The following is a 19,725-nucleotide window of genomic DNA, read 5'->3' on the forward strand; positions in this document are numbered from 1 at the left end:
AATCAGGCCAGACTTCTCTCTCTTCCAATGCTTATTTCACCCTCGGTGAAATTTGAGAGATAAACAGGTGTGGAGCAGTAGGATAGCAGCAGGCTGAAGCAGAGGTTTATCTGCATAAGAAGTTCCTTACTCTGGCCTCACCTCGCTCCCAACAGTTGCCAGGCAGAAAAAAAAAAAAATCCAAAACAACAAAAAGTTCCAGTGAGTTCACTGCTAGCCGGGAAAGTACCTGCTATTTCTGGGAAAGTGAAAGTTTCAATTTCCTAGAATAGGAACCGTCCAATTTAAGACCCTTCCAATAACCAGTGACGTGTACAGCTTTGGATTTTCCATGATTTGTACGTGTAGGGAGGATTAAGATGGAAGACAGTAGAGGAAGGAGATTTATTCATTTACCCAACAAACATTTATTTATTGTCCACTATGAATGGAGCCCTGTGCCAGGTAGTAGATATAAAGCTTAATAAGACAGACGGCCTCCCCCGCAAGGGCTTATGGTCTAGTGGAAAGACAGAGGTCTACAGTGGGCGGTGGAGAGTTTAATAGGGACTGTGAGAGAGGTAAGCCCCAGGAGCAGAGCAACAGGAGCATGCAGAAAGGGCACTTTCTCCAGACTAAGAAGATAAAGCAAGGCTTCTTGGGAGACTTAAATCCTGAGTTGAATCTTAAAGAACTGGGGCAAATCCGGGAGCGTCTTTCACCAAATGGCAGGAAACAACATATTCAGAGGCACAAAGGCATCAGGAGAGCAGGAAGTTTGTTGTGGATAGAACTTAATCCAACAGGAAAGGGTGAGACAAATGGGCTAGAAAAACTGTCTCTGAGGAAGACCTGAGCAGAAAAAGGGGTGAAGACACAGGGAGGATTTTACAGGAGTGACATCGTCTTATGCATCTTTTAGAAAGAATGACTTTGTGAACAATGGCTGGAAGAGGTGCACCAACGGTAGGGGACCCTCTCTGAATATGAGATTATCTCACACTATGAATGAAAGTTACAACAACGAGATCAGAGAGAAGATAAGGGATTCAGAGCTGTTTGGAGCTAAAAGTGAAAGAGCTTTACTTGATCTGATTATAAAGTAGATTATGACACAAGATGCAATATAATGTATTAGTTGAGAGCGTGGACTCTTGGGTCAGGCCTGGATTCCAAGTCCAATTCCACCACTGTGCAACCTTGGGAAAGTCCTTTAATCTCTTTGAGACTCAGTATTCTCATCCATAAAATGGGGATAAAAGCTAACGATCTCAAAGGGCTGAGGATAAGGATTAAAAATGATAATACATGAAAAATGCTTAGCATAGTTCCTACTCATATTAAAACTCTGTACACAGTAACTCATCAATATTTTATTCATACTGTTAATTAGGGAACGGTGCTCTGTCCCACCATACCCTAGCTCCCCAACAAAATATCAGGTCCTGGTGGGAATGGGGAAGGACAGAAAGGCACACTCATGAATATTTATGTCATACTGGTTAATATGTATCTCAAAGAACAATTCAAAGGTTGATAAGACAGCCAGCAAAATAGTCCCTGTGATTATCTCTGGGATGTGAAACAGTGTGTAGTTTTACTTTTCTCCTTCCTACCTGTCTCTATTGTCTACACTTCCTATACGAATGTGTGCTATTTATATAAGGAAAAAATATTTTGAAATATATTTATGATGCCACAGTACAGTACTCAGCACCAGGCAAAGCTCTATTCATCAAGGAAATAAGGTCCCTGGATACAGAGAGCAACCCCCTGCCCTCCCATGGCCCTGACAAAAGTACACATGTTCTACATCTCCATCATCGTGCCTCCAGCTCCAAAAACAATCACCCAGGGGAACATCCCCAGGGAAAGCCAAAGCAGGAGCTACTCTGGGTCACTGAGATGGCCCTGAGAAGGCTCCAGCATCTCTGGGGTCTCAGTCCTCCTGCTCTGCTGCACCAGGCGGGAGTAGAGGTCCTGCCCCTCCATGAGCTGCACGTGCTCCTGCAGCTCCCCCTGCCTCAGCACCAGGATCTGGTCGGCGCTCAGAACCGTGTGCAGCCTGTGGGTGATCACCAGCACCGTTCGGCCCTCGTGAGCTTTCCAGTCCTGCAGCTGAAGGGGGAGAATCGTAATGCCTCAGAAAGATAAGAATGAGATGGAAGCCAAGGCCCCACTGGGCACCATCTCTAGTGACTTAGGGTAGAGAAGGCATGAAACACGAGAAGATAAGACAAAGCGGGAGGGAAAGGTCTGCACTGCCCTCCTCTCTCAGCGGGGCTGTGGCAACTGGAGGATGGGACAGGAGCCATGGCGGCATCAGGGATGTCCCCACACCACCCCACGTATCCTCCATTCCATTCCAGCCCTAAGAAGGGTCCCACCGCCCCTGCCCCTCCCAGCCCAGTACTCACAGCCTGCTCACACTCCACGTCCAGGGCACTGGTGGCTTCATCCAGGATGAGGACCTGGGGGTCCCGCACAAGGGCCCGGGCGATGGCCAGACGTTGCTTCTGTCCCACAGCCAACTGGTTCCCTTTCTCCCCCACCTCTGAGGAAACCGAGAAATCCCTCTCCTCAGACACAGGTGACCACGACAACATCCTCCTCACAAGCACAGCTGGTATTTCCACAGCCAACATTTAGGCGGATGAGGGCCCGGGGTAGGGGACGGACCTCTAGGGCTGCCCGTGTACATAGAGCATCATCACCCTGCCCTGCTCTCCGGGAACAAAGGCTCCTGAGCTGGACAGGCAGCTATAGAACTCATGATGCTGGGGAGGGAGGTGAATGGGTTTGGCTGAAGGTACCTGTATCCCTAAAGCAATTAGAGAAAGAAGAACAAAAAAACCCCAAAGTTAGCAGAAGGAAAGAAATCATAAAGTTCAGATCAGAAATAAATGAAAAAGAAATGAAGAAAGCGATAGCAAAGATCAATAAAACTAAAAGCTGGTTCTTTGAGACGATAAACAAAAGTGACAAACCATCAGCAAGACTCATCGAGAAAAAAAGGAAGAGGAGGCAAACAATAGAATTAGAAATGAAAAAGGAGAAGTAACAATTGACACTGCAGAAATACAAAGGATCATGAGAGATTACTACAAGCAACTTTATGCCAATAAAATGGACAAACTGGAAGAAATGGACAAATTCTCAGAAAAGCACAACCTTCCAAGACTAAACCAGGAAGAAATAGAAAGTATCAACAGACCAATCACAAGCACTGAAATTGAAACTGTGATTAAAACTCTTCCAACAAACAGAAGCCCAAGCCCAGATGGCTTCACAGGCAAATTCTATCAAACATTTAGAGAAGAGCTAACGCCTATCCTTCTCAAACTCTTCCAAAATATAGCAGAGGGAGGAACACTCCCAAACTCATTCTACAAGGCCACCATCACCCTGATACCAAAGCCAGACAAAGATGTCACAAAAAAAGAAAACTACAGGCCAATATCACTGATGAACATAGATACAAAAATCCTCAACAAAATACTAGCAAACAGAATCCAACAGCACATTAAAAGGATCATACACCATGATCAACTGGGGTTTATCCCAGGAATGCAAGGATTCTTCAATATACTCAAATCAATCATTGTGATAAACGATATTAACAAATTGAAGGAGAAAAACCATATGATCATCTAAAAAGATGCAGAAAAAGCTTTCAACAAAATTCAGCCCCCATTTATGATAAAAACCCTCCAGAGAGGGAACTTATCTCAACAAAATAAAGGCCACATATGACAAACCCACAGCCAACATCATTCTCAATGGTGAAAAACTGAAACCATTTCCACTAAGATCAGGAACAAGACAAGGTTGCCCACTCTCATCACTATTATTCAACATAGTTTTGGAAGTTTTAGTGACAGCAATCAGAGAAGAAAAAGAAATAAAAGGAATACAAATCGGAAAAGAAGAAGTAAAACTGTCACTGTTTGCAGATGACATGATACTATGCATAGAGAATCCTAACGATGCTACCAGAAAACTACTAGAGCTAATCAATGAATCTGGTAATGTAGCAGGATACAAAATTAATGCACAGAAATCTCTTGCATTCCTATACACTAATGATGAAAAATCTGTAAGAGAAATTAAGGAAACACTCCCATTTACCATTGCAACAAAAAGAATAAAATAGCTAGGAATAAACCTACCTAAGGAGACAAAAGACCTGTATGCAGAAAACTATAAGACACTGATGAAAGAAATTAAAGATGATACAAACAGATGGAGAGATATACCATGTTCTTGGATTGGAAGAATCAACATTGTGAAAATGACTATATCACCCAAAGCAATCTACAGATTCAATACAATCCCTATCAAACTACCAATGGCATTTTTCACAGAACAAGAAAAAAAAATTGCACGATTTGTATGGAAACACAAAAGATCCCGAATAGCCAAAGCAATCTTGAGAAAGAAAAACGGAGCTGAAGGAATCAGGCTCCCTGACTTCAGACTACACTACAAAGCTACAGTAATAAAGACAGTATGGTACTGGCACAAAAACAGAAATATAATTACATGAAATTTCTAAAAATCTAAAAAAAAAAAAAAAAAAAAAACAGAAATATAGATCAGTGGAACAGGATAGAAAGCCCAGAGATAAACCCACGCACATATGGTCACCTTATCTTTGATAAAGGAGGCAAGAATATACAATGGAGAAAAGACAGCCTCTTCAACAAGTGGTGCTGGGAAAACTGGACAGCTACATGTAAAAGAATGAAATTAGAACACTCCCTAACACTATACACAAAAATAAACTCAAAATGGATTAAAGACCTAAATGTAAGGCCAGACACTATAAAACTCTTAGAGGAAAACATAGGCAGAACACTCTATGACATAAATCACAGCAAGATCCTTTTTGACCCACCTCCTAGAGAAATGGAAATAAAAACAAAAGTAAACAAATGGGACCTAATGAAACTTAAAAAAGCTTTTGCACAGCAAAGGAAACCATAAACAAGGCCAAAAGACAACCCTCAGAATGGGAGAAAATACATGCAAATGAAGCAACTGACAAAGGATTAATCTCCAAAATTTACAAGCAGCTCAGGCAGCTCATTATCAAAAAAACAAACAACCCAATCCAAAAATGGGCAAAAGACCTAAACAGACATTTCTCCAAAGATATACAGATTGCCAACAAACACATGAAAGGATGCTCAACATCACTAATCATTAGAGAAATGCAAGTCAAAACTACAATGAGGTATCACCTCACGCCAGTCAGAATGGCCATCATCAAAAAATCTACAAACAATAAATGCTGGAGAGGGTGTGGAGAAAAGGGAACCCTCTTGCACTGTTGGTGGGAATGTAAATTGATACAGCCACTATGGAGAACAGGATGGAGGTTCTTTAAAAAACTAAAAATAGAACTACCATATGACCCAGCAATCCCACTACTGGGCATATACCCAGAGAAAACCATAATTCAAAAAGAGTCATTCCTTAGAGGAGCGACCTGAAACCAAAATCTTCCAAACTCCATGTGCAGATTCAAAGATTTATGAAGTCTTACAACTAAACATGCACCCACACAGTCTAACGGAATTGTCCTTAGATCTCATAATGTGTTCCTGAAATAAATTCCCATGCCAACTGGAGTATTAAAATAAAGTGCTTTGGATGGAGAAAAAAAAAAAAAAAAAGAGTCATGTACCACACTGTTCATTGCAGCTCTCTTTACAATAGCCAGGACATGGAAGCAACCTAAGTGTCCATCGACAGATGAATGGGTAAAGAAGATGTGGCACATATATACAATGGAATATCACTCAGCCATAAAAAGAAATGAAATTGATTTATTTGTAGTGAGGTGGATGGACCTAGAGTCTGTCATACAGAGTGAAGTAAGTCAGAAAGAGAAAAACAAATACCGTATGCTAACACATGTATATGGAATCTAAAAAAAAGGTTCTGAAGAATCTAGGGGCAGGACAGGAATAAAGACACAGATGTAGAGAACGGACTTGAGGACACGGGGAGGGGGAAGGGTAAGCTGGGACGAAGTGAGAGAGTGGCATGGACATATATACACTACTAAATGTAAAACAGATAGCTAGTGGGAAGCAGCCGCATAGCACAGGGAGATCAGCTCTATGCTTTGTGTCCACCTAGAGTGGTGGGATAGGGAGGGTGGGAGGGACACGCAAGAGGGAGGGGATATGGGGATACATGTATACGTATAGCTGATTCACTTTGTTACAAAGGAGAAACCAACACACCATTGTAAAGCAATTGTACTCCAATAAAGATGTTTAAAAAAAAAAAAAGAAGGTACCTGTATCGAGTCCATGCTTCATTTCCTTTATGAACTCCTCCACTCTGGCCGCCCGTGCAGCAGCCAGCACCTTCTCATCACTGCAGCCCTTCAGCCCATAAGTGATGTTGTCCCTCACCGAACCCGAGAACAGCACAGGCTCCTGCCCGACCAAAACCACCTGGGCAGAGGTGACAGGAGCAGAGGACCATGTGGAAACCCCCATGGCAGGGACCCTTCTTTCCTCCCCGCCTACCTACCTCACAATGGACCCCTTATGTTTCTTCCCCCATCTCCACCCCCTGCTCTCTGCACATCCTTCTTCCCTCCAATCTGCGATCCCTCTCCTTCCTCCCCACCCACCTGTTGGTGTAGGTAGCGGTGCTCATACTGGGAGATGGGCTTCCCGTCCAGCAGCACCTGCCCCTCGGTGGGCTGGTACAGATTCTGCAGCAGGGCAGCTACTGTGCTCTTTCCAGATCCATTGGGCCCCACCAGTGCGGTCATCTGCCCAGGATGCAGGGTGAATGTCAGACCCTAGAAAAGCCAGGAAAGAGTTAGGGGCCTGCCTCTTTGCCCTCCCTCTCCTCTTCTTTCTATCAGAGGAAGATAAGCTTCTCATCACTCAGGGCGTGAGGGGCCCAGATTCCCTCCCTGGGGTCTCCGTTGGGCACCTTGAGCACAGGCTGGTCAGGGCGACTGGAATACACAAAGGAGACGTTTTGGAATTTCACCAGGGCCTGCAGAGTGGGCGGGGCCTGTGTCCCAGCTGGAGGCAGATTTGGCTTTCGGTCCAGGTAGCAGAACACCTTCTCTGCAGCCCCCACGTTGCTCAGCATGTCCCCAAACATGTACACCAGGGTCTGCAAAACAGGAAGGCAGGGGTCAGCCAAGCAAAGGAAGCTCCACCAGGAACCAACTTCCCAACTCCTCACACACTCCCTGCCACACTCCACCCCAGCCATGCTTCTCCCCTCATCCAAAAAAGATTCCCTACCTTTTTTTTATATATCTATATATACATACATATATATATATATGTTTGTTTATTTATTTATTTATTTATTCTTGGCTGCGTTGGGTCTTTGTTGCTGCACGCGGGCTTTCTCTAGTTGCCGTGAGCGGGGGCTACTCTTCGTTGCAGTGCACGGGCTTCTCACTGCGGTGGCTTCTCTTGTTTCAGAGCATGGGCTCTAGGCACGTGGGCTTCAGTAGTTGTGGCGCGCAGGCTCAGTAGTTGTGGCTCGTGGGCTCCAGAGCGCAGGCTCAGTAGTTGTGGCACATGGGCTTAGTTGCTCCACGGCATGTGCGATCTTTCCGGACCAGAGATCAAACCCGTGTCCCCTGCCTTGGCAGGCAGATTCTTAACTGCTGCACCACCAGGGAAGTCCCGATTCCCCACTGTTAATGTGCGATTTTTTTTTTTTTTTTTTTGGCCGTGCCACAGGGCATGTGGGATCCTGTTTCCCCAACCAGGGATCAAACCCGTGCCCCCTGCAGTGGAAGCATGGAGTACTAACCACTGGACTGCCAGGGAAGTCTCCCTAATGTGTAATTTGCTTGAATTTCAAAGGGGCACCAATACCCCATTATTCCAATTTGCCAGGTAAAGGATGGAGATCATAGTCCTTCCATCCCCAGACCTTTCCAGTTACTAGTACACAGTTCTGTCTGGCCCAATTACACAGGGAACTCCTCAAAAGCAGGTGCTGTGCCCACCTCCTCTTTGCAGATGCCAGACTGCTTTGCACAGCTCTCCACCCATAAAAGATGTTTAATCAGTGTCTACAAAACTTATAAAATAAAGCCCAAGATGCAGTAACTAATTATTTTTGAAAACTGGTAAATATAGGGAAGGAACTAAACACTTACTCTGCCTTTCCTAATCAAACTGTACCACTTGGCAACCAAACAGTAGATGAGGAGACATCTCCCTTGAGACATACATCTGGCTAATAAATGAAGGAATGGTGGAGTGTCACCATTTTGCCACCCCAAATGATTTAACGGATCTGGGCACTAAGCTTTACTGGTTGCTGCCACCACAGATGTATATGAGAGAGAGAAAGAGATCAGTGTAATATATACCTCTATGAGAAATGTGAAAATCTGATCACTGACTTGCATTTGCTGAAGTTGTTGTTAATTCTTTTGGTGTGGTCATGGCTTTGTGGTTACATGTATTTTAATGTTTACGTATTTACAGATGAAACCATATCTTGGATTTGCTTCAAAATAATATGGGGGGAGGGAAGTGGGTGGGGTTACAGATTAAATAAGATTGGCCATGAATTGGTAATTGTTAAAACAGATGCTGGGGGATAAACAACAAGGTCCTACTGTATAGCAGAGAGGACTATATTCAATATCCTATGATATATACACACTACTATATATAAAATAGATAACTAATAAGGACCTACTGTGTAGCACAGGGAACTCTACTCAATACTCTGTAAAGACCTACATGGGAAAAGAATCTAAAAAAGAGTGGATATATGTATAACTGATTCACTTTGCTGTACACCTGAAACTAACACAACACTGTGAATCAACTATACCCCAATATAAAACAAAAATTTTAAATAAAATAAAGAAAGAAAAAGTTAAAAAAAAAAAAACAGATGCTGGGTACATGGGGGTTCACATTATAGTTTTTTTCTCTTTTTTTGCCCATGTTTGAAATTCCCCATCACAATGAGCTGGGGTTATTTCAGTTTGGTTTTTTTTTAAGGGGAACAAATAGAAGCCAAAGTGGGAAAAGAGAGCGTGCACAGCTCCTGACTCACTTGCACGTGGTCGCCCACGTCCTCCCGGTAGAGCAGAAAGGAGAGCAGCCCGCCCCGGGTGAGGTCCCCAGCCAGGATCTGCTGCAGCCCACGTCTCAGCAACAGCACCTGCATTGCCAAGTGCAGCATCTGGAGGGAGAAGGAAAGGGAGCCTGAGAATCTTCCATTCTTTGGCCTCCCTGCCCCTATGACACTGAGTGAACCCCGGACCAGCTGTAGGAAGAGGACCATCACTTTCCCTGCCCCCTCCCTGGGCCCTTCTTCCAGCCACTCAGCCTTCTCACCCTCCTTAAGAGCACGTAGACGGCCCATTCCAGATCTCGTCGCCACCACAGCTGCCGGCATCGGTCAAGAGCCTCCTTATAGCGACGGACCTCTTGCTCCTCCGCCCCAAAACTGCGCACAGTCTGCAGCCCTCCAACTGCCTCACGTACCACCTGTCCTGCTTTCGCCACAGCATCCTGGATCTCCTGAAGGACTGCCTGGAAAAGTGGGGCAGGAGATGGGAGGGGCTGATTCGGCAGAAGACAGCCGACCCCCACGTCTCATTCCAGCCCTTGGAACGCTCTCTTCACGCTAAGTGAAGTAAGTCAGACAGAGAAAGACAAATATTATATGATATCATTAACATGTGGAATCTAAAAAAATAATACAAATGAATCTATATACAAACAGAAACAGACTCACAGATGTAGAAAACAAACTTATGGTTACCAAAGGTGGGGGAAGGGGGGAGTGGATAAATTAAGAGTTTGAGATGAACAGATAGAAACTACTAACACAAAATAGATAAGCAGCAAGGATTTACTGTATAGCACAGGGAACTACATTCAACATCTTTTAATAACCTATAATGGAAAATAACCTGAAAATATCTCCCTCTCTCTCTCTCTCTCCCTCTCTCCCTCTCTCCCTCTCTCCCTCTCTCTCTCTTCCCACCCCCCCTCTCTGTCACACACACACACAAAGTCCCAGAGGGTCATGGACCTTCTGAAGCCTCTAAGGGCCTGGAGGAGAAGGCCTCTAGGAGAATTTTCTTCTTCCGTGGGGATTCCCTACCATCCACACGTACCTGATGGCGAACACTGTACATCTTTTCAGCCGCTATCATTAGAGGCACCTCAAGCAGAGAAAGGAGGGTGAGTCGAGGTGACAGGTTGAGCATGAAGCTGTAAAGTCCCAGCACTTTCACCAGGCTTCGAGACAGCACGTTGGCATTAAGAGGAAGCCAATCACTCATCAGTTTGGTATCCGAGCTCAGCCGGGAATTCAGCTCCCCTGGGCAGGACAAAGCAGGTGAGGAAACCACATGTTGTAATGCAGAACCCCCAGAAACTCCCTCCTGAGCTCCCAATCTCACACAGCCCTCCCTCTGTGCAGACAGACAGGTGGAGACCGCCTCTCTACATGGTCCCCAAAGAGAGAAAAACAGCTCCAGGCCTTGGCACCAGGGATGCAGGGGGAGGGCACTGGAGGGGAAAGGAAGTCCTGGGGGACCCCAGACCTGGACTCCAGGCCCTACCTGTCTTAGTCTCCTGGAAGAAAGCAAGGTCCTGGCACAGGAGGGAGGAGAAAAGCAGCTCCCGGATCCGCAGGTTGATTCTGGACATGATGTAGGTGAAGGTGCTTCCTCGGCAGCCTGCGGACAGTGAGCTGCGGGGAAGGAGGGCGGCGGAGGATGAAGAGAAGAGATGCAGAGAAGGACGGAGGGAGGGAGAGAAGCAGAGGAGAAAGCATGGAAAGAAAAGAAATACAAAGTTGGGGGCAGTACATCATGAGAGCAGAAGAGAAACAAATAAGAGAGAGGGAGACACAAGGGGCAGGAATCAACAGACGAAGAGAAAAGAGGACACAGTGAGCCAGCTGTGGGAACCACATCATAACACGGACAGATTCACCAGCATCACTAGTTCATTCTGTGCTAGACAGGAGGGAACAGTACAACAGAAATGGAAAGATGCTCTGAAGGGAAAGAGCCTATGGCTTGCTTCTGACCTGGTCTCCCTCAGGGCCATCCCTCCAGCTTTCCCCTTGGTCTTGGTCTCCTTCCTCCCCACCCCGGGCGTCCTTCTTCCTACTTCCAGATATTGATACTTTCTTGTGGGAACTGCAGCAATGGACTCCCTGCCCTCCCATCTCCAAAGCCCTGGGATCCTGCTGTTCTCCCCTCTCCACTGTCCTTGGGATTGGAGAATTCCTCTTAGACCAAGTGAATTTTTACAGTCAAACTCAAAGGAAAAATGTGAAAGCACACAAGCAGGAACTGTACAAAATATGGGTTTCTAATACAAATCTAATTACCATGTTTAGAGGGCTGTCGGCATACTCAGACATGAAATGGTGAGGGTTTGGACTTTGGTGATCACAGTGAGAATGGAGAGAAAGGAGCCACAGGAGCACATTTTGAGTGTGGAAAATGCCAGAACATGAGAAAGGCAGCGACGATGCTGGTGCTTGGAGCTGAGGATACTGATGGTTTCATGAATGGGAATAAGAAGAGGGAGGCATTTTCAAGGAGACCAGGAGGGAGTGGGATGCACTTGGAGCTCTGGGTGCATGGAGTCTGAGGTGACAGGGCGTCAGCCAATGGGAACGTCAAGGAGGCCTCTGGATTACAAGACTGGAGCTGGATGTGGGAATGTGGATGTGGGAATGTCCTGCAGACGTGAGCTGCATTAGCTCAACAGGAAAAATGTTCTTAAAGATCAAAGAACTGAGTCCTGAGAAAAGTCCATAATTAAGGATCCAGAGGAGGACGGTTCTCCAGAAGAGGGAGAGTGGACTGGAAAGTAGAAAGGGAGTTCATAAAAGCTACCTGAAAAACAAGATCAATCATAAGAGACTGTTCTGGGACTTCCCTGGTGGTCCAGTGGTTAAGACTCCGAGCTCCCAGTGCAGGGGGCCCAGGTTCGATCCCTCGTCAGGAAACTAGATCCCGCATGCTGCAGCTGAGAGACCATATGCCAGAACTAAGACCCAGCACAGACAAATAAATAAAATACATAAGTAAATAATTTTTTAAAAAAAGAGAGATTGTTCTGATGCCAGATGCTACAGACACATAGAGAACTGAGGGCTGATTTTTTTTTTTAAAGCAGCAGCTTGATCAATAAGAAGTTCACTTTTAAGTAGTTAGTTTCAGCAAAGAGTAGTAAGTATGAAATAATGAAGAACTGGTTTTTGAGGGATTCTAAATGAAGTCTGACCATAGCAAAGAAGCAGGATCAAGCAGCCGGCTGGTATTTGCGGAAGGCTAGTGAGGTACTCGCACGACCCTGAGAATGAGCACCTCCTTAAATTTTGCAGCCTAGGTACCTGACTCACCTCATCCTAGCCCCAGCCCTATCAAGCAGTTAGGTAATTAGTTAGTTAGTTTGTAGACAGCGGACTCCTGGCTACGTCTTAAAACAGAAGGAAAAGTAAATGAAGTGGAAAAGAGTAAAGATGCTGGAAAGAAAGGTGACAAGCCTCAGAGTAAGATCTTCCAGGATAGACAAGATGACTTAAGGACGAAGAGTCAGGAGGAAGAAACGTGCCCACCCTGACAACAGGATAACTGTGGAAACAAACACAGGGTGGGAGATTGGAGACACAAAAGAGAAATGGAACTTCATGGAGATAAAAATGTTGAGAGGTAACTGAGAGACATTCCATTCGACACATAAACACCTTGTGTACTACATTCACTCCTATCTGTAACTATAATAAGTAATATAAACTTTGAAGATGTTGGAGCCACGTGGTGAACGGAGGAATAAATGAATGGATGCATGACACAGAATGGTGAATAAACAAATACGGATTTTTAGTTTAAGTATTTTGTGCTTTGGGCACAAGAGGGTCTGAAAACTGAGTTAGGAGAGTGAGGGTCCCTGTAAAAATTGGGGGCTAGCAAATCTCCATCACCTACCTCCCAACGGAGAAGAGACACATGAAAAAGATGGCGCTGGCAAAGGCATCAGGATCAAAATCACCTCCCAGGATGTCAATCACACGACCGGAATAGTAAGGGATTAATGTCTCACCTGCGTGAGGACAACAGTGAATGTGCTGGCGCCCAGGGCCTTTTCCCACCTCCAAGTCACAGCGCCCTCTCCCGACTCACCCAACACGGCAACAGCGAGGAAGAAGAAGGCCACACCCAGGAAAGGCAGGTCTGGCCAGGAGAGCTTCAGCAACCTCCACATCAAGGCTCTGTTGTTCTTCTGGCCCTGCTCCCTCTCCGGGGCTCCTGGAGGGCTCAGCACAGCCCACACGCCCCAGCTCAGCCCGGCCGCCCCGTACCCCAGCAGCAGCCAGCTCCAAGGGGCTGAAGCCGCCCTGGCTGGGGGAGCACTCAAGGTCCCTGGGACCAGGGCCCTCAGGGAGAGAAAGAGAGGGGTCACCAGGCAGAGGGGGGGCAGCAGTGCTCCCACAAACCCCAGCAGCCCTCCCAGCCTCAGCAGCCACCAGAGCCCTCCCAGTCGCAAGGTGCCCTCTAGCCACAGGCCTGGAAGCCCGCGGGGAAGCAGAGCCCCCAGGCTCGCCTGCAGCAGCCAGAGTAACGCCGAGTCGGCCAGCAGCAGGAAGGCCCAGGGTCTCAGGTCAGGGAGCCGCATGGCGAGATCTAGGGGTAGAAGGTGAGACACGACAGAGGTGAGTCCCAATCCTTGTCCCCACTCCTCCCCACTCGCACTAGGTCGAACGCGTCCACGGGCTTCCCATTTTATTTACCCAGTGCTACCCTGAAAGATGCCTGAAAGGTGCTTGGTCCTCATCAGTATCGCCCTCCTAGGATAGGACCCCAAGCATTCAGCCTGACAGAGGGAGCTGGGAAGCCGGACCATCTGCAGCCTCATCCTCTAAAACAAAGACCCGTGACCCCCGACCCCGCCAGCCGCCGCCGCCGAGTTCCAAAGGGCCAGGCGGTCCCGCCCCGCTCCCTTGCTCCCGGGGTCCAGAAGGGCAGGAAGCCTGGGGCGCGGAGTGGCTGGTGGGTGGGCTGCGTCCCTGTTAGCACTCCAGGTTCCCACGCGCACCAACTCACCGGAGGGGGCTTCTGGGCTGCAGCTCAGGGGTCTCTCCTTTACGTGCCGGGGGCCAAGCTCTGAAGTCCCCTCGCGCCGCCTCCGCTTCGTTTCCCCTCTGTCGGCGGGCGAGGATCCCCGAGCCAGGGCGGCCGGGCTCCCTCGGCTTTCGCTTTCGCTTCCTCAGCCGGTGCCCGGTTGTGGGCCCGGCGGCCAGCAGGGGGCGCGCGACACCTGCAGCCCGCGGAACAGACCCCCGAGTCCTGCTCCACGTGCCAGGCTCCGGTTAGTCTCCACCCTCAGCAACAGTTACTCTGTCATAGGAAGCTACTGCAGTTTTTTAAATTGCCACTAAGTAAAATAAAGCTGTTTCGAGGATTGGGATGCTTTGTAATTGGAGAACCGCTGGATTTTCATACCTCAGCTCTGAACCTATTTTGAGAACTGCCCTCTTTCCCAATCCAAGTTCCAGTTGTAGGATATTGGGGTTTAAAACAACAACAACAAACAAAACACACACACACACATGAAACAGAGCCAGAGTCCAAGCGAGAAACACACAGGACTTCTTCTATACAGAAGGCCCAGCTACTCTCACCAGGACCTAAGTGAGTTTCCACTTACAGATTCTGAGCTGAGAAGGCCCCCACTGCACATCTTCATCTGTCTTTCTCAACACAGCTCCTGAGCAGAGAAAGTGTTCAGACGCCTCTAGGTTTGTGCTTCAGATTATGGTGGAACCACCTTCCTCACATGAGGGAAGTGGACTTTGTTTCTTAGTCTTTTTTAACACTGATTAGCACAGTAATCAGGTTTCTATAGGTCCTGCCAGACCCAGAGCCCATCTATGGGACAGGCAGATTGGTTTATTCCAGAAATAACTCTTCTGGCTGAAACCACCTCCCAGACTCAACATATTCCCCAAGGGAGGGCCACGTGGATTCCAATGCACCCTTTTGAAATGTTATTGGCACGACTACCATGAGTCACTTCAAATTTAGATTTGAAGTTAGGGGATTACTATAACTTCTCCAACCCCTTCCATTCTGGGATTTTAAGGATCTCTCTCTAATGAAAGAGCTCCATGTTCAGCTGCTTCCTACTTACAAGCTCTTCCTTTGACGAACTCTCCTTGGAGAGGTGACAGTGTCCTGCTCCTTCCTGAAGTCCCAGCGTGATTCAGAAAATCTCATTCTGTCTCATCTTTCTAACCTGGTTACCTTTTCCTCATATTTCCAACTTCAGCGAGTCCTCCTTATCTCCTCTTCCACTTCAATCACAGTCTTGTCATCTTGCAATGGAGTGTGACCCATCATGAAATGGAACCCCTAACGTCCATCTTTCCATGTAATATCCAATCTCTCCACGGGGTTATTTGAGATAAATGGGACCGTGTTTACAATTACCGCACACATGTGAGGAGGAAGCTTGTTCATTCTACTTTACAAAGTCAAAAACAGTGGTTCTAAGCGCACTACACCCAGATACCCAAACCATTAACAACTGACCAAACAGGAGCCTCCAGGTTGTATGCCTAACTTAAATTAAATTGCACATAAGTGTCCACAGACAATGTTGAACCTTCCCGAGGTCCTGGAGAGATGAAAGTGGAAGGAAAGCCCAGAGAAATATTTGATGAGACCCCATTTCTTAGGTAGGGGTTTGAGTCTCTTTTCTCAGGAAAAGTCTGTCTTTATTTCCTGATCCCTCCTCCCAACAAGCCCAGCCCAGAGCCCCCATAAGGCCACAACACAGAGGCTTTTATAACCGTTTTCCTTTATTGTGCTTAGTGGGGCACCCAGAAGGTTGGGCTGGGGGTGATACTCATGGAGACAGAGAACACACAAAAGGATAAACTCCACGCTGCCTCCCAGTGGCCCCTGGTTCTCTATCTCTGGGTCAGGTCAGGCCCCTCTTTCTCCTGGGGTGTAACCTGGCCCAGGTCCCCAAGTCCACCACTGCCACCATTACTGACTGGCCTCCCGGTACTGGTGCATCAGGTCACTGACGTCTGTACTTTCCACTTTCACCCAACCGTCCTCCTTCACGTGGTACACTGCAGGCAAAGGAGAAAGAACAGAGTCACCTTCCCTTCAGCAAGATCCTGCTAATGATGTTATGTTGAAGGCGACAACAGCAACACACACTCTCAAAGCCCTTATTACGAGGATTGCAGTGCCCCCTTCAGGTTCTGAAAACCTGCTCCCTGCCACTCAGCCTCCCCCATGTCTCCCAATCTCAACCCCCCTTCTTTCTCCCTCCCCAGGGGCGTGGCAGGGGAGGAGGGCATTGGTCTCTTACTATTGACAACGCCTCCAGAATAGCTGTCTCGGTGGGTGGCATGAACAATTGCCCTTCGGCCCAGGTCACAGGCCTCTTCAATGCCAAGGTCAGGTCTATAGCCAGTATCCATGACCCCATAGGCATGGGAGTTCCCACTACCGGTGGAGAACATATTTCCGGAGAGCCGAGTCCCATTTCCATCCACATAGTAGAGTCCAGGACCCTATAGGATGCAGGAAGGGTCTAGGTTGGAAGTGAAGAGGAAGTTGTTGGTAACATCCAGATTCAAGTGTGAGCCATGAGAAGTGGACCAAAGACTTAGGCTGACCCCAGGAACATTTGAACTAGGAGAACACTTTGGGAACAATCATAGAACTTAAGGGAGGAAAAACAAACTTGGAATCAGCTATTTGATCCAAAGGGACAAGCTTATGAAACAATGGTCCACATCCAGACCCAGAAATTGCCAGTGGGTAACAGTTCTATAACCGAGTGTTCTCTGTGCCACGTATCCTGTAGGGGAGGGAGTGGGAGTGTACGGTGGGGAAACTGACCTCTCATCCACATGTGGGAATATGGAGAAGGGAGGGGACTCACTTTTTTGTCCCAGCCACAGATCATGCTGCCTATGGAGAGGCCCATGCCCCGGTACTGGCACATCATGTTGGAGAGCAGTTTGGAGGCTGCAGACACAGAGATACGCTCGCCATTCCGCAAATAGTACAGCCTGGGTGAGGACAGGGTGGTTCCAGGAGAGGACTTAGCGGTGACAGGAGAAGGCTAGCCCTCCTAGCAGCCCACTTGATGGGCAGAAAATGATTGAAGAGATAAGCATTTGAAAGGAGTGGTTTTGTAGGATCTAAGGATGGGGAAAGATTTGGAATTTATATAGAATTAACTTTTCTTTATTTTTGGGCTATGCGGCATGTGGGAGCATAGTTCCCTACCAGGAACGGAAGCTGCGCCCCCTGCATTGGAAGATGGAGTCTTAACCACTGGACCACCAGGGAAGTCATCAAAACCACATAAAGAAATCCCAGTAGGGACTTCCCTGGTGGCGCAGTGGTTAAGAATCTGCCTGCCAATGCCGGGGACACGTGTTCGAGCCCTGGTCCAGTAAGATCCCACATGCAGCGGAGCAACTAAGCCCGTGCGCCACAACTACTGAGCCTGCGCTCTAGAGCCCTCGAGCCACAACTACTGAGTCTGCATGCCACAGCTACAGAAGCCCACTCGCCTAGAGCCCGTGCTCTGCAACAGGAGAAGCCACCTCAATGAGAGAAGCCCGCGCACTGCAACGAAGACCCAATGCAGCCAAAAATAAATAAATAAATTTAAAAAAAGAAATCCCAGTAAATGATAGGATCCCACCAGGGGCGATGGTGTCGGTGCTAAATATTGATAACTGACAAATGATCTGGCTTCTTGGCAGGAGCACAGGCTGAGATTTGGGAGAAGGTTTTTAATCACCAAAAGGCTGTTTTGTGAAATACGACATTAGCACTAAGATGCTGGGGCGGTTAGGAGCAGTGATCTGGAAGATGCAGAATCCAGGCTTAGAAGGGAGGTAAGGGGCCAGGCCTACCTGCACTCCTTCGCCAGCAGACGCTCCCAGTACTGACAGTCAGCTGCACAGCCAGACATGGTACCAAGCAGGTAAGGGTTAATCTCAATCACCTTGTTCACCGTTAATGTGGCTGGAAGAAGATGGAGTTTGGGGAGAGGAGGAATGACCCCACAGCTCTCCCTGTGTGTCCTAAATCAATATCTGGTCCCACTTTGGTGTAGATGTTGGGCTCCTGCTGAGAGGAGGGCCCAGCTCCCCAGATTCTGCCAGCTGGAGAACACACACTCACCAATGTAATTCCCGGCCGAGGCCCGAGAATCCACGGCCACAATCACCCCATGCTGGAACTTGAAGGCCAGCGTGGTCGTGCCATGAGCCATCTCGATCTGAATGTTCCTTTCTCCATTCCCACCCAGGGACCGGAAGAATTCAGTGGGCTAAGGAGACAGAAAAGGCAGAGAAAGGGCCACTGAAAACTTCTGAAGCTGGACGCTCCAGGAAAGGAATTTAGAGGAAGGAGATATGCAGAAATTCTCCAACCACCAACAAATGAAACAGTTAATAACCCAGCTCTACAAGGAAATGGTTTGGGAGAAAGAAAAGAAGAGGCCATGACTCCAACCTTTTCCATATGCCAGCACAATAGACATGAAAAAATAAAATAAAATAAGTGGCACCATAACTAAACATATTAAGGGTGACTGTAATGGTTTTCCATTCATAGGTCATTTAACCCTCAGGAAAAACGTTTTATGAATATTATCCCCATTTTACAGAAGAGAGACCCAAGACCTAGACTAAGGGACTTGATCCAAGGCACACAACTGTGAGTGGCTGAGTCCAGGCTAAACGCTCGAGTTCATAGGTTTTGCAAGACACTACACAGCCCCTGTATCATAGGATAGGCCTATGAGAAAAGCTTCGTGATTTGTTTGTGATGGAGAACCAGCAGGAAAGCTCTCTGGTCTCCCGATGGGAGCCCCCTCCCCGCTCACCTCTCCCTCTTTGTCCTAATCTGCACCTCCTAACCCTCAGACGGCCAACCCCCAAGTCCCACGTGGCCTCTTCCCTGGCTCTGGCCCTAGACCCTGGACATGGCTCTGCTAGACTAAAGGATGGCCCCCTCCGCATTTCCCCGCCTCCGGACAGTCTCAAGGCAGACCCTCCATTACTCTGCTCCCTCCTGCCTGTCTCCCACGGGATTTTCTTACAGCCCTGACCTGCATTCCCAGGGGGAGGGCGAGCTCCGGAGATCGCAGAGAGAAACTGTAGTGACCGGGGTCCGAGCGCTGCCGGCTTCCCGCGTGAGGGAAAGCCCAATCCTCCCGCTGCCCGCGGGGGGCTCCGCACACGTCCAGCAGCGCCATGACCGCCCAGCACCCGGAGATCTGGAGGCTCTCGAAGGAGGAAGTGAAAGCGAAAGCCCGAAGCCTTAAGGGGAGGGAACCAGAATTTTTTCCACATCCCCCTGCCCTTCCTGAGAAGTGTCCGGTGGGCGTATGGGGACCAGGAGTATTATGTTGGGGACAGGCTTCTCTGCTCCGCCTTCATGGAAATTAGGGAAACGGGGGTGATAGACTGCCAGAAGAAAGGAAGAAAGAGAGCGAGCAGCTCGAAAGCTCCCTGGGCGATGAGGTTACTGTAAGAGACACCGACAGGCTGGGGCATCCTCCGGGGACAGTTATGGGGTGGGCAGGGGTCATAGCATCAAAAGCGTAGCCTTAACCAGAAATCTGGAAGTCAGCGAGAACCTGGGAGCAGTTTCAAATCCGGAATGGGGGAGGGCTGTGCCTAGGAGCATCGCTTTATAAA

At 47.9% G+C, this 19,725-nt stretch overlaps 2 protein-coding genes across 4 annotated transcripts; both read right to left on the reverse strand.

Annotated features, from left to right (window-relative positions):
• Positions 1 to 1,337: 1,337 nt before the first annotated feature.
• Positions 1,338 to 14,279, reverse strand: TAP2 (transporter 2, ATP binding cassette subfamily B member). Of its 3 annotated transcripts, none has more exons than XM_082347192.1 (12): positions 14,084 to 14,279; positions 13,163 to 13,663; positions 12,968 to 13,082; positions 10,580 to 10,710; positions 10,130 to 10,335; positions 9,342 to 9,539; positions 9,058 to 9,186; positions 7,003 to 7,131; positions 6,632 to 6,805; positions 6,290 to 6,449; positions 2,397 to 2,533; positions 1,338 to 2,097 (listed from the first exon to the last, which is right to left on the reverse strand). In XM_082347192.1, the coding sequence occupies exons 2-12, from the start codon at positions 13,653 to 13,655 to the stop codon at positions 1,867 to 1,869; spliced, it is 2,103 nt and encodes a 700-aa protein (XP_082203318.1). In that variant the 5' UTR covers positions 13,656 to 13,663; positions 14,084 to 14,279; the 3' UTR covers positions 1,338 to 1,866. The 3 variants fall into 3 exon arrangements, with proteins under 3 accessions (XP_082203318.1, XP_082203316.1, XP_082203317.1); XM_082347190.1 differs by having other exon boundaries at positions 6,943 to 7,131; positions 14,084 to 14,278; XM_082347191.1 differs by lacking the exon at positions 14,084 to 14,279 and adding an exon at positions 13,771 to 13,914 and having other exon boundaries at positions 6,943 to 7,131.
• A 1,543-nt stretch (positions 14,280 to 15,822) lies between these two features.
• PSMB8 (proteasome 20S subunit beta 8) lies at positions 15,823 to 19,314 on the reverse strand. The gene is made up of 6 exons (XM_082347232.1): positions 19,134 to 19,314; positions 18,203 to 18,350; positions 17,932 to 18,043; positions 16,944 to 17,073; positions 16,365 to 16,569; positions 15,823 to 16,119 (listed from the first exon to the last, which is right to left on the reverse strand). The coding sequence occupies exons 1-6, from the start codon at positions 19,278 to 19,280 to the stop codon at positions 16,031 to 16,033; spliced, it is 831 nt and encodes a 276-aa protein (XP_082203358.1). The 5' UTR covers positions 19,281 to 19,314; the 3' UTR covers positions 15,823 to 16,030.
• Positions 19,315 to 19,725: the final 411 nt, after the last annotated feature.

The sequence above is a fragment of the Balaenoptera borealis genome, assembly GCF_965194805.1.
Source record: "Balaenoptera borealis genome assembly, chromosome: 12".
Taxonomy (NCBI): domain Eukaryota; kingdom Metazoa; phylum Chordata; class Mammalia; order Artiodactyla; family Balaenopteridae; genus Balaenoptera; species Balaenoptera borealis.